This window comes from Megalops cyprinoides, chromosome 20 (assembly GCF_013368585.1).
Source record: "Megalops cyprinoides isolate fMegCyp1 chromosome 20, fMegCyp1.pri, whole genome shotgun sequence".
Classification (NCBI taxonomy): domain Eukaryota; kingdom Metazoa; phylum Chordata; class Actinopteri; order Elopiformes; family Megalopidae; genus Megalops; species Megalops cyprinoides.
In genome coordinates, this window is record NC_050602.1 from 12658888 (window position 1) to 12673174 (window position 14287).

Here is a 14287-nt window from a genome sequence, read left to right on the forward strand (position 1 = left end):
TCATGAGTTATCCTCTGTATATACTTGGACAGATATTTGTCCCATTTTGTTTTAAAGATTGTTTTGAGGTCCTGTCAGACCAGCAGTCACAGTGACTAGACTTACACTCAGACCCTATCCTTTTCTCTGGACTTGTAAATATCTATCTTAAAACTATATAAAGGCCTTTTCAGTAATAAACAGATCAGTTTGAACTCTGACTCACTCATTTTAGTTGGGCTGTGAGAACTGAGAAACAGAGGCACACATTTACTGAGGAGTGGGTTTGTTCATTGAGCAAGATGTTGCTATGATGTCAAAGTCTCTGATCTAAAATAACCGACACCCAGCTGTGTTCAAAGTACTGGCTAGACAAGACAGAGCTAAATTATGTTCATAAACTAAAAGTGCTTTACACCCAAAGCACAGCTTTTCCTACATTGGGACTAGAGATTCAGGGATAAAAAAATGGGAATGGCTTGGCCCAGGTCTCTGACAGCATGGGTCCTTTCAGTCTCTGAGCAACAAAACCCAGAATCATGTTAAGAAGTCTTGCAAGTGTGCTGGAGTTTGTTAAAAGTAGGAGGCTACTTGGGCCAAGATTCCAAGACCATTACAGATCAGATTGTTTCAGAACAATCCATTGGTGCTATACATATGGATATTCACCATTCAGATTTGACAGTATTACTCAGCCACTTCAAGTTGAACACAATGAATACAACATCCTTACTTAAAATATCCATTTATTTATTAATACATAATTTTCATTAAAATATACAATATTTGAAAACCACAATTGTCTTAAACACCAGTGTCCAAGTCACCATAACACACTATGGTTAAACAGTGACAAACCCCCAAAAAGACTTGCACACCAGAATAGAACACTTAAAATACATTGCTTATTAGTACATTCCACATGGCTATTCTCTTCTGTAAACATAATGGGATTTTGCCAATGACCATTATACAAGCATGAAAAGGAAAAACATCACATCTCTTCTCAAAGTTGAGTTGCAGCATTTTCTTTACAGTACAAACTGACCAATCCAACTCCCCTTCCTATAAGCAGGGTCAAAGGTCAGTGGTGATGACTGGGGTGACCCCGTGGATGAGCAGAGTGGGGCCCAGGTCTCTGGTGAGCAGATCCAGCTGGTGCAGGTAGGCGGAGTATCGGCGAGTGTCGGCCGGCGGGCGGGGCAGGTACAGGAAGCGCACCGCGGGAGGAGGGTATGCCTGCTCCAGCACTAGCCGGTTCACTGCCTGCAGGTACTCGTCTGTGAGCCGGGTGGTGTTGCTGGGGAAGCTGCTGACATAATCCCCCAGGCCTTCCTCATCATCCTCCTCCTCGCAGCAAGGAGCCTCCTCGCATTTCCTCTGCCAGTGCAGCGCCACCACCTGGTCCCAGGGCACGGTGTGGATGTCCGCCTCGATCCGCAGGTCACGGAGGAGCTGCTCCAGCTTCCACTCCGAGCCGGGCAGGCTCCGCCCCTCCTCCACGCACAGGAAGAGGCGGAGCCGCGCCCTGCGCCACGCCCTCACCATGTTGAGCACGCAGGCCAGCTGCAGCAGGAAGAGGCTGCAGGTGTCCACGTAGCTGGTGCTGTCCGGGCGGAGCAGGTTCACGGGCCACACGTCCACGAAGACCCCCGCCCCGCCACGCCTGCTCAGAACCTCCGCCCGGTCGAAGCGGCAGAAGTACCGTGCCAGCGCCACATTCTTCAGCATCTTCACCGCGTCGGCAATCACAGCCACGTATTCCTGGGCCCCCAGTGCCTTGTCCCCACTGGCACCGCCAGTCCTCAATGCAGGGAAATGGAAGTGGAGCTTCTCCTCAGGGTCCTGGGGTGGGTAGAGGGTGTCCACTGAGCTGCCCACCAGCAGTGGGTGGTCCTGCAGATGATCCTGAGGAGGGCAGTCATCATAGAAACCCAGAACCAAAGTGTTTGGCTTCATCCCACCTGCAGATGGGGATAGAGAGCATAAGAGCCAGTCTAAGAGTGGGGAAAAGGACAGAGAGAATGACTGCATGAGGGACAAGCAAAGGTATGACAAGGCAAGAGGCTTAATGACAGACTGACCCAGGCCAGAGATGAAGAGCAGGTGCTGGACTCCGTGTCGGACGGAGTCAGCCAGCGTCAGGTTGACGAAGGCCTTGATATTGAGCCGGTCGACCAGCGAAAGCCAGGAGTCGTACCATGACTGCAGGGGGTCAGAGGGCAGCGCATCTGTGGAGGTGTGGACGACAGACACACGTCACAAACATCGATGCAGCTCCCCCGGCCAACTCCTACTCCTTCCTACATCACCCCCAATCACATCTATTTCCAGCCAAGTCCCTTCTGTCCTACCCGCCCCTCCGCCCCGCTCTCGTACCCAGGTCTCCCAGCTCCACATGCCCCAGCACGTACAGCCCGCTCTTCTTGATGTCGTTGATGAAGGTGATGAGGCCGGTGCTGCTGCGGGGGTTGGCCACCATCAGCAGCACCTGCGGCCGCCAGAATTTCACATGGTCCTTCCGCACATCCAGCATCAGCAGGTACTTACGCACCTGTACAAGGTCAGGGCAGGGCGAAACTTATCCCCCAGGGATGCGTTTTCCATATTTTAGAATAGTAGTTAAAGACATCAAAACTATGAAATTACGCAAATGGAATTATACAGTGACCAAAAACTTTGATCAAAAAACTACTTGAATTAAAGTAGCCAAAATATTTAAATTTATGGAAACTAATTCATGCATAGGCATCAACTTTATATTTAAGAAACAAATTTCAAGCATTTAAGCATAAGTCTTTAGATCAAAATGGCTTTGAACGCATGTTTCCATTATCTTATTCAGGTGCGTCCAAACCTTTGACTGGTACTCTACATACCTGCAGTCCGAGTGTGTGTAAGAGTATATACCTGGTGGAATATGAGTGCCTGGCTGATGTAGCCCCAGCTGCTGGTGGGGGATAGATAGTGGATAAGTAGTAGCAGCAGCAGCATGAAGGCAATGCTGGCTGAGGCATAGATGGCATTGATCAGGAACATCATTACTGCGCATCCCAGAATTCCCAGCACACAGGTGTGCCAGGTGAAGTACCGGAACGTGGGCCTGGGAAAGGGAGTGGTAGAGGGTTGGTTTTATTGTTCCAAAGTGGGAAACATCTGCAGCAAGGGTCAGAGGTCAGGGGGGTAGTACCTGAAGTTAGGTGCTGATGCCCACTCAAGCGCCAGGCAGGCCAGGTCCACAGCAGCATACACCAGCAGGAAGAAGATGGTAACAACACTGGCGATGGTGTTCAGCTTCCCTGCAAACAGCACCAGCTAGAGGGAGAGACATAGGTCTTCTTACACAGTAACATATACCATACACTATCGTTACTAAATGCCAGCATTAACCACCTAGCACAGATGGCCTGCTGGAATATGCCATGGCAGATTAAACCTACTCCAGAGCCTCATAACTCATTTCCTGACATTCCCAACAATCCCTCCACCCACCTGTAACCAGCGATGAAAGGCCATGACCCTCATGAGAAATCCACACTGCAGCATCACCCCCCAACCACCCTCACCTGGGTCAGGAACCAGGAAATGAGCACGGACATCCAGGGGTTCCCGCTCAGAGAGGTCATCTTCGCTGGGGACAGAGCTCTGCCTGAAGGGGTAGAGGCGAAAGCGCATCAAGAGACTTATCCACCCCTGCATTTCGCAGAGCTCTCGCCAACACTGATGAAACCTGACTGCTTCAACCGCAAGACATGCCTGCAGAGGGCCAGAAAGAAATGGAGAGAAAGGGCCCAGAGACTCAATTGCCCAGCACTCGTGGCCTGGCACCAGGGCTGAAGTGTAGCACATTGGCTGAAGGGCGTACCGCTGTGGTGGGGAACTGAGTGGGACACACCCGCTTTCTGTTGTCGTACCAAGTCAACAGGGCGACTGAGGACAGGAGCAGAAAGGGCCTCACCGAACAGGTCATCCCGCGCCAGGGCGTACAGGATACGGGACGCCCCGATCAGGTTACTCATGGCGGCAGACAGGGTGGATGAGTACAAGCCGATTGTCACGAAGGGTTGCCAGATGTTAATATCCCCCAGAAAACTGTAATCCCTCTGCAGCAGAATACTGAGGATTGGGGGGGGGGGGGTCAAAACAATACACAAACAATTCACAATAATGCTTTAAAAATGTAAGAAGACAAGGCAAGGCGGCAAAGAAAGCCAAGATTCATTGAGACCTCCTGAATGAGAAATAATTGTGAGTGTAGAGGGACAGATGGAACGAAAGACTGACCGATCGCAAGAGCAGGCCACCAGCAGACTCAGCAGATTGTAGATTATGAAGGTGAAGATGACAGCGGTGATGGTCCCACGGGGAATGGAGTAACTGGGGTTCTTCAGATCCCCTATGACAGGTGAACAAGGACAGAGAGAGAACAGCCTCCGCATTACCAACGGCGTTTCCATCCAATTTAATTCACTGTAAACTCTGCACATCAAAACCACCCAACTCCAGAGCATCCCCCTCCCCCACCCTACTATACTCCTCTAAAGCAGCCTCTTGTTCCTGCATAACCGCCACTACCCAACACACACAGCTCAGCAGCACTCAGAACCTGTGGGCCTATACAACTAGCCATGACAAGGGTGAGAGGCTCACTGAGAGCGAGCAGTACTTTGTCCTGGCTCCATGCTGCCCCCTGCTGGCATGCCACCAACTCACCTGACATGTTGGATCCAGCCATGATTCCAGTGCAGCCATTGAACAATACCGCAAAGACTGTGGCGAAAGTCATCATGGTGCCCGTGGTGTAGTCCACTGTGTAATCACCTGCAGGAGTAAGGACAGGTGCAGAAGTCTCAACAGGGGGACATCCAGGGTGCACACTCCAAATATCACAGGCAAATATATTCTAAAATGGGGGGGGGGGGCTGTGGGTTCAAGTCAACAGAACAGTACATTCAGCTCATCCAAGCACCTTCCAAAGGGCTTGATAAAACCATAGCACTTCCCTTGGCACTTAGAGGAGCATCAAAATGCTATGACTGAACTGGAGACCGCCACGCTAATTAAACTGGGATAATTAGGACTTGGTCTTTGGACTTAAATTTGCAATACTACTTGCGAATATGCAGAAAGTAAAGTAAGGAAACCCCAAATCCCTGCATGCTCTCACCCATAAGGTTGCCCAGCAGGGTGTCCAGCTTGAAGCCGGTGAAGTTGGCGCTGACGGGGCCGGAGGAGTTGAGAGCAGGCGGGGGCAGGAGCACCACCCGGGGGCTGACGGCGAAGAAGCTGATGAAGATTATGCCCAGCACCAGCATGACGATGAGGAAGATGAGGAAGGTGGCCTTGGCGTAGATGTCGGCGCCCACCAGGCAGACCACAAGGCAGAGCAGGAGGATGCCCGTCCCGTAGAGCAGGGACCACCAGTAACCCCCCGGCAGGACCCGCTGGGCATTCACAGCGGCCACCATCCCATCTGGGAAAGGACAGGGGCACAAAAAAATTTAGCCACTGCTGACAGCAGGAATTTAAAGACCATTACAGCAAGAAATGATTTGAAACACTCCAATTTTGATTCAGTTTAGCCATGTGAGTTTTAAAAGCACTTAAATGCTTAACTAGTCAGCAAATGAATATTAGCCATTTGGTTATATTTTCTGATGTATGCTACCCAGTTTTTGAGCACTTTAAGCAACATTTTAAACAGTTCTGTTGATCCGATTTTGAATTAAGAGCTGGTAGGCTATAGAATCACCAGTTCAGATGTGTTAGCCATGTCTGTGGCTCTGGGGTTTCAGCTCTGCAGGAAACTGGGAAATAAAGGAGGTTGCATTGAGCAGACTGACTCACACCATTCCCCAAACTCGTATCAGAACAAACATACCCTCTGGAATGCCAAAAGACGCAAGAATGGCCTCGACTAGCCCCAGCACGTACAGGGCGCTGGCGCACACATTGGCGAAGAAGAACATGATCCCAATGCTGCCCCCAAACTCTGGTCCGAGGGCGCGGCTGATCATGTCTGCAGCAAGGAGTCAAGATGGAAACGCATTGCATTTGGCTGCCTAGGCCGAGTGGTGGTGACAGACAAAGAGATGGAGTCAGGCCACCGCCTGGTGTAAGGTCATACAGTCCATTTCTCCCTGCACACCTTCACATTGTATTCAGACAGATTCATTTTCCATAAGGGAGGTTGGGGTGTAAGGTTAGGAGGAAGGGGAGGAGGAAGGGGCAGGGATGGGGGTCAGAGTAGGAAAGGAATATTGAGGGAGACCAGGCAGGATTTGATGGGAGACTGAGGGGAAGTGGTGTGAGAGGGATAGTGAGAGACAAGAGATTGGGAGGGTCTAGAGACGGGAGGATACAGTAGGCTCCCCCAGCATCCAGCGCCCCGTTGGTGGAGATGGCACAGATTGAAAGCACAGTCATACTGATGATAAAGTACGCCACCACGAACATGGCGATGGTCTGGTACAGCCCAGCCTGGCCCACCACAAACCCTGCAGAAACGAGCAGCACAAGAGTGAGGAGACAGCCAGCACAGGCAGGCGCACAAACACGCAGGGACACACCTCTGCACAGATGCACATGCACACGCGCGCCCACACGGAGACACAAATTCAAGTGAGATAATGCTCCTTCTGTGTGCAACTATAACCTTCAAGTGAATATAAAAAAAACAAAACATTTGTTAGCTACTTATGCAGTAATTTAAGCAAGCAATATATGACATGTCCTTTTACCAGGAGGTACAGATGTCTTTCATTCTAAATCAGTATTATTTACCAACTTTAATTCAGTTTTAACTTAACTTAAGTCGTATTTAAATCTGATGTACACTTTCCCACCATTGTTGGACAGCGCAGTTCATCGGTTCTACGTGGCTCTAGGCATGTGTGCGTGGCCAAAATGTGGCCTGGAGCCATAAGGCTTTAACCAAGTCTTGAACGGTTTTGAGTTGCTTTTGGGACACCTTACCATTTTACTTCTGGAGTGACAAAAAAAACCATTATCAGCATTTGCTGTTCCACGTCCGCGCTAGATAAATTCCTAATTACATGCCTCTGATTATCCATCTTGGCAAGCTCACGGCTGCTGTTTGCAGCTACATTTCTATAATTAAGTTTCCGGACAAAAAAATATACCTGTGGCGTGTACAAGGGAGTCTATAAACATGCGCCCGTCTGAACGTGAACGTTTGAACTTAAACGGATACGTGACGGTGCAAGAATGAATCACATCCACTCACCAATTCTGAGAAAGAGAACGACGCTGAACATTGAGAGTAAAGTTGGTATAACTACGCCGAAAAAGGTGGAAAGTTTCTGCGGCTGGACGTTGGCCATTTTCCGCCGGTATACCGCCGGGGACGGCTTCGCCGTGCTCCCAGCGGGGATGGGCAGGTTTTCCGACTCATGGACGCTAATTGAGAGACGATAGTTCAGGAGTGGCGTCCGCTCCGTCATGGCGAGAGGGGTGAAAAACGGTGTAAAAAAAAAATCACTGCAAATACATAAAATCCACAAACAAAAAACCGTCGCTGTATGTAACGTGCCTAATAAGAAAATCTGTCCACCGCAACGAAACTTCGTCGTTTGCAACACTGTCCAAAATAAGACACAATCAAGAAAGATTTATAACCCAGAGTGTGTCAAGATTAATGTACCCGTAAAACTCTCGGTCAGCGACAGAATAATTAAAATTAAAAACCGCCACACCCCGACGCTCGCATTTTAAAGTTCTCAGCGCATGGTTCCACTTTCCACTTGTTCAGCCGCCTAGGTGGTCCTCTCATGTGATATTTGTGAGTTTTTTTGGGGGCTGGAGTCACATGATCGAGCCTTCGCTTCCACCCAGTTAATTAATTTCCCAAGCTGTAGAAAAGCGTCTTAATTGCTGATACACATTTTACCATGTAATTAATGCCCATTCTTAATACTCTCTGTCCTGTAGCTAGTTAAACTATATATTTGAAAACAATATCGTATATGATGCATAACTAAGCTAAATGGCAGGCACATCACTTGGTTAAACAATCAAACAAGGAAATAAACACCGTAGTTTTCTAAATTAGGTATCATGTGCGCTTAATTGCGATCTGATTAACGTCACAAAGAAAAAGTTTAGTTAGTTTTTAGCGCCACCTACTGAAAGTTATAGATTAACGAGAGACTCCAATATAATTCAGGGCATCAAAATATTCTTGAAGAGTGACGGAACCTTGACAGCATGAGCATAGTAACAGAAATACACGATTGCTGCCATCAATGAAAATGTAGGATGCTTGCGAAAACCGGGCCACCGTTTGAAAGGTACAGAATCGGTCTGAGTTGCATGAGAAAGCAAGCAAGATGTACAAAAGTGTAGGCCTACTTTTATCCTTTTTCTTATTATTACCGCGAGTAGTACAACTGCTAATAATGATGATATATTTGCTTATCAGAAAGACAGATGATACAATTAATTCATGGTATTAAATGAAATGTAAACAAAATAAAGAAGAAAAAAATGTAGAGATTACGCTTAATGAGGAATGTTTCCCTCCCCAGGATGGTGATCAACCTAAGCAGGAGTTTGGAGCATGTTTATCAAGTGAAATCAACATTAAAGATGCCGAAGGTTTGGTTCAAGCTGGATCTAAACCCACAAGTGTGTAGGCCTGTCAGAATTCACCATTATTCACAGTTATATTTCCCTCAGATTGGCTTCGAAATAAATAAATCCTGTTTGTTTGGATTTTTGGTTATTTCGAAAACCTACATGGGTGATATTTGAGAGTGATCCATGGATAAGGAGTTATATCTTCCGTGCATTCCCAACAACCTGTTTTAACCATATACGATCACAGTGTGAGAGAAAACGTCTTCAGTTGATATATTTACATTTCATATAAAGCCCATTATCATACGCCAGTGCAAAATTAATGGCCAACATGATTATAAAACATTTGCAGAATTTGTGAAAAGATATTTGGAGGTTCACATATTCTGACAGAAGCAATTTAAACATTTAAAACGTCAGTACATAATACAATAACATATTAAAATAGTACAAAACTGTACACATAGTGTGATGAATAAAAACATAGTAAAGGTTTTTTTACTTCAATAATAACGATCTTGATGATAATTTTCACATTTTAAAAAGTGCCCTTGACATGTTCCACTTGTTTGAATGAACAATTAAAACCATGAAATAAAAAACAAGGTTAATGTGCAACGAAATATATGAGTGTAAAGTACAATGTTTTACAAAACCATGTTATATATTCAACCCCATGTTCTGGGAACACTGTGTACTGTTTTACAGACGCACACTTTCTGGTGATCAGTCTCTGTGAAACTCACTTTTTCACCTTTGCCATTCTCCATCAATGCATTTCATTTATTATAGTCCTCCATTTATGAATCCAGAGAAGACAGTTATTTTTCGGCAGAGCAATTCAAAGAAAGGTCACTTGTGTAGATCTTTTTTAAAAGGCAAGAGGTGCCATTTCTCTCATTGGCTGCAGCTGGAATTTGAAAGCATAAGCCCTTGGGATAGAGACCAGAGAGCCAGCCCTGCACAGCCTCTTGGCATATTGCTTAAGCCTCCCCCTGATCTGCCCTGGTGTCACATCCATCACAGATGGTCTCTGTCTTTTTCCAGTCATCAGAGAGGTAAAAGTGCTCAGTGTGTCTACCTCAGAAAAGTCTCATTTCCGTTTTTTGTCCTCCTTTGATGCAGTAATATAATCATGTAAAGACATATTTTAAAAATGAGATCTAAGTATCTCCACAAACATGTATTGTAGTCCAGCAGCAACACTTCTTGTCCTTGTCCAGAGCTAACACACTTCCACGGCAGCTCTGCATTAGCAAAAGGTTCGGTAATTTGCGGTCCATCCAACACCTCACCAGCAGAGGGTGCTGTTTCCAAACTTACAGGGTCGGTTAGTGCTTTGAAGGTTGTGAGGGCTGCTTGGAGCCGGGCCCCTCTACAGCTTGAATGGTGATGGTAATGCCAAGGAAATGGAGCTCAGCAGCACCTTGATACAGAGTCACTGAATCCCTCTGGAGGGGTTAGAGGTTGGAAGTCAGCCTCTCTGTCTGGCACTGGGTCTTCAGTTCTGCTATGAGCCACTCCAGTTTGCCCGTGAGCAGCCAGCTGAAGTGCCGGAGCACCTGACCCAGGTTCTGTGTGACCTGGCTGGGGCAGCTGGTGACCGGGCTCTCCGCTTCACCCTGTGGATGGACAGAACCAGAGAGGCAGTCAGCAAACCTGCAAAACCGCAACACTCTCCATGTTGAGTGACCATACAATGGCTTACTGCACAATGACTGAAGACAGAACGTGAACACAAGTAGAATGTGATCATTCCTGTTCCTCATATGATGTAGCAGGACTAGTGATTTAAAGTCATTTAAAACCTATAGACTGCTCTTAGTAAGAAGTAGCGTACGTATATAATACGTGGTAAAAAAAATATGGCAAAATATGTTGCATATCATACAATATAACATATTGTAATTTTCATGCATACAATGTTTTCCAATGACTGGGGAGCAGACTTTACAATGTAGTATATGTATTTTTTTACAACATATTCTTCAAGCATGAAGTAATGACATGAGAATCAACAGCAATATAAAATACTAAAACATTCAGTGTCCATTTGCAACATTAGCAATATATTCCTTGAATCTTGGATTTTACGGTGTAATGCTTTTTGAGGCTGTATTTGCGTCAACAGCAGAGTATGCACCAGTATCAGCAGTCCTTCCTGGGGAAGGAAAGCAGAGATCACAGGGGTCAAACTCATGGAGGATCAGGAGGCTAATGAGGGGCTTCTGGGAAAGCAGGAAATTCCCTCTTTATGGGAAAACAAAAGTGTTGGACTACAGGAGCTCATTATTTGTCCAGTGGGTATCTGTGGGCATGATTAATGAGTCAGCCCTTGAGATAATAATATGCTTTTATACAGCCCTTCCTCTGAGGATGCATAGAAGTGCCTTAGACTTGGGGGAGGAGGGGGGCCATAACTTGTCTCATCCATCAGTAATATGTAGTCCCCGTCTGGTTAATGCATGGCAACCTTTCTATATCCAAACTGGGGGCTGGTTAATTGGCTAGTGTGGACGTCTGACCATCATATCAGGTCAAAAAAGTGGGTCTGGGTCTTCATCTCCGTTGGAATGCATCACATGTTGCTGCCGAATGTTCCCCTCACTCAGCTGCAGCATTAGATTCTACTGTAGGAATCGCACCCTCATCTGGCCTGCTAAAACCACTCCCAGAAGCCACCTATGGACTCTCAACCAAACTTGATGGAATCAAAATAAGCTCCAATTAGATTCAGTAATTTAGAGGAAGCAGGTGTGTGTGTGTGTGTCTGTGTGCACGTCTCACCGTGAGCTCTAGATGTGTCACTATGTGCAAGTAGTTGGTGATGCTGTGCTCCAGCCGCTCCAGCAGAGAGAACTGACACCCGGGCGTGGTCAGCATCCTTGTCACCCGCACACCCTGTGCCAGAGTTCCCAGAGCTGCCAGGATGTCACCCCTCTTCTCCTGCATCTAGGGAGGCACACACACAGCCACATGGACACATGCAAACTGTATACTGAGACACACACGCACACACACAGCTCTGTACAGCATTACGACATTCATAAACAATAAAGAGCAGGTGGGGTGGGTAATGGGAGGGAGGCTGTCTGAAAACTCACAGATTTTTTTTCCCAAGATGCTTTGTTAATCTTCACACAAGGCAGTTGGATCGATGAGGGGAGAAGGGCCGAACCACTGCAGTCATTCTAAGGGGAGACAAATGCACAGGCAGAGAGAGGGAACAAGAGAAATTAGAAATCTGTATTAAATTGCTTGGGGAGACAACGTGTCCCATAACAGAGTGCAGCTGCTTAGAGCTGTATGTCTTCCGCGTGACAGCAGGCAGTAGAGCTGTTCTAGTGGCCTCACCATGGCAGCCTCCAGCTCCTTCACCATGTTCATGTCTCTCCTGGCATGGTCATCACACACAAAGTCGATTGGTCTGGTCTGAATGTCCGGGACCTCAGAAGCAACCATACAGAACACCAGAAGCAGGAGTCCTAGACAATCAAAAATGGAAAAGCTTAGTGAAGAAGACTGTCTCCAGGACCATGGCTGGTCAGGAGGATTTTTGAGAATAGTTTCACTACCCTTTTCATATGAGTGAAGCTAAATGTTGTGAATTACAGTTCAAAGATTCAAACAAGAAAGTCAGCAACTGCTCTGAGATGACAAGTCATGAGTTCCTGACCCCTATGGTCATTTGGTGACCTCACAGGCAAAAGTGGAGATGGAAGCCCATGCTCTGCTCTGGCAAATGCTCCACACCGCTGCTCCACACTGCTGTCCTGACTGCTGCTCCACACTGCTGCCCTGACTGCTGCTCCACACCGCTGCTCCACACTGCTGCCCTGACTGCTGCTCCACACCGCTGCTCCACACTGCTGCCCTGACTGCTGCTCCACACCGCTGCTCCACACTGCTGTCCTGACTGCTGCTCCACACTGCTGCCCTGACTGCTGCTCCACACCGCTGCTCCACACTGCTGTCCTGACCGCTGCTCCACACCGCTGCTCCACACTGCTGCCCTGACTGCTGCTCCACACTGCTGCCCTGACTGCTGCTCCACACCGCTGCTCCACACTGCTGCCCTGACTGCTGCTCCACACCGCTGCTCCACACTGCTGCCCTGACTGCTGCTCCACACTGCTGCCCTGACTGCTGCTCCACACTGCTGCCCTGACTGCTGCTCCACACCGCTGCTCCACACTGCTGCCCTGACTGCTGCTCCACACTGCTGCCCTGACTGCTGCTCCACACTGCTGCCCTGACTGCTGCTCCACACCGCTGCTCCACACTGCTGTCCTGACTGCTGCTCCACACTGCTGTCCTGACCGCTGCTCCACACCGCTGCTCCACACTGCTGCCCTGACTGCTGCTCCACACCGCTGCTCCACACTGCTGCCCTGACTGCTGCTCCACACCGCTGCTCCACACTGCTGTCCTGACCGCTGCTCCACACTGCTGCCCTTACTACCCTGACCGCTCCACACTGCTACCGTGATCACACTGAAGGCAGCACGTCTTAACTTGACTTTGCACATGACTGCCAAGATCAGGTGGATAGTCTAGCCAAAGCAGTGCTGCTGTATTTGCAGTCCTCCAGCTGAAACAACATAGGCAAACCAGGTGATATTTTTTTCAGGCCAGCACGTGGTTCAGAACTATACAGTGATAGGTGGTGATAGCATTTGCTCAGTTCCCCAAAGTGTATCTGACGTACATTAATCAGTAATCAATTTTGCGTAAAATGGAATGACAACTGTGTAAAGTTATCCAAAAGAAGTCTTGATTTGAAGTAGTCATTCAAAGTTGATTCATTCAAATCTCATAAATGGCATACAGCAGTCCAGCCCCGACCACCCATTTCTAGATTGGTACTCAGTCTTTTATATAATGGATTAGAACAACATAATACTATTGGTTTCCGTTCCACTGGCACAAAAAAATACAAAGATAAGAGTGTTTCTTAAAAAAGGTTAAAAGTTTAGACTCTCTTACCATTCAGTTACATTTAGGATATTCCGACGGATCGCTACGGCGATGCTTCATGCGTCTATACTATCACGATGAATTTCTACGGGACAGTTTATATACTCACTGCTTAAATCCATCCCCCGTTCCCATGCGCATGAGGTCCCTCTTGGTGTACTTTACGCGCGTGCTTCCCATTTAAATGTTGAGAACTCCTCCAGATCTACCAGCCGAAATCTCCACAGCCAGAGCGGCGTGCTCGTCCAAAAAGCTTCACACCCCCGCATAGATCAGTGCCTTTGCTCACCCCCGCCGTCTTCCTATCTCACTCTGGCTTCTGACGCCACTCATGGTGGGGGACGCAGTGAGTCGTGAGGGGGGTATATTTTATGTCATTTTTGGCTTGGATCCTGTTGTTAGATCTTTCCTCACCACCGGAGAGATTACCAAAAACTATTAATATGGGAAAGAAAGATTTATACAACGACTCTGAACTCTTGCAGTGTATGTATGGATAATCACAAAACACCTTAAAGTCAAAGAACATATCATAGAGGGGGTTATTTTCAGCCGCGTAGAAAGGAAAAAAAGAAAAGCAAACCATGATATTGTAAGTAAAGTTAATATTTTACTACTAAGCTTTAGCGACGTGCTCTCTGGCGAGCAACAACTGATCAGATCCGGGAATTTCTCCCAAAATGGTCAATCTTGAGCGGAAGCGTGTATACGGGAACGAAGAAAAAGCGCAAAG

The 14287-nt window shown here is 47.4% G+C and overlaps 2 protein-coding genes across 2 annotated transcripts; both read right to left on the reverse strand.

Annotated features, from left to right (window-relative positions):
* Nucleotides 1-1056: 1056 nt before the first annotated feature.
* Nucleotides 1057-7442, reverse strand: LOC118796000 (solute carrier family 12 member 9-like). Its single transcript, XM_036554828.1, has 13 exons — nucleotides 7226-7442; nucleotides 6342-6476; nucleotides 5861-5998; nucleotides 5147-5452; nucleotides 4693-4800; nucleotides 4264-4375; nucleotides 3938-4095; nucleotides 3546-3628; nucleotides 3170-3294; nucleotides 2890-3082; nucleotides 2359-2533; nucleotides 2064-2210; nucleotides 1057-1943 (listed from the first exon to the last, which is right to left on the reverse strand). The coding sequence occupies exons 1-13, from the start codon at nucleotides 7440-7442 to the stop codon at nucleotides 1057-1059; spliced, it is 2784 nt and encodes a 927-aa protein (XP_036410721.1).
* A 2595-nt stretch (nucleotides 7443-10037) lies between these two features.
* thpo (thrombopoietin) lies at nucleotides 10038-13676 on the reverse strand. The gene is made up of 5 exons (XM_036554934.1): nucleotides 13667-13676; nucleotides 11932-12062; nucleotides 11682-11768; nucleotides 11365-11529; nucleotides 10038-10199 (listed from the first exon to the last, which is right to left on the reverse strand). The coding sequence occupies exons 1-5, from the start codon at nucleotides 13674-13676 to the stop codon at nucleotides 10038-10040; spliced, it is 555 nt and encodes a 184-aa protein (XP_036410827.1).
* Nucleotides 13677-14287: the final 611 nt, after the last annotated feature.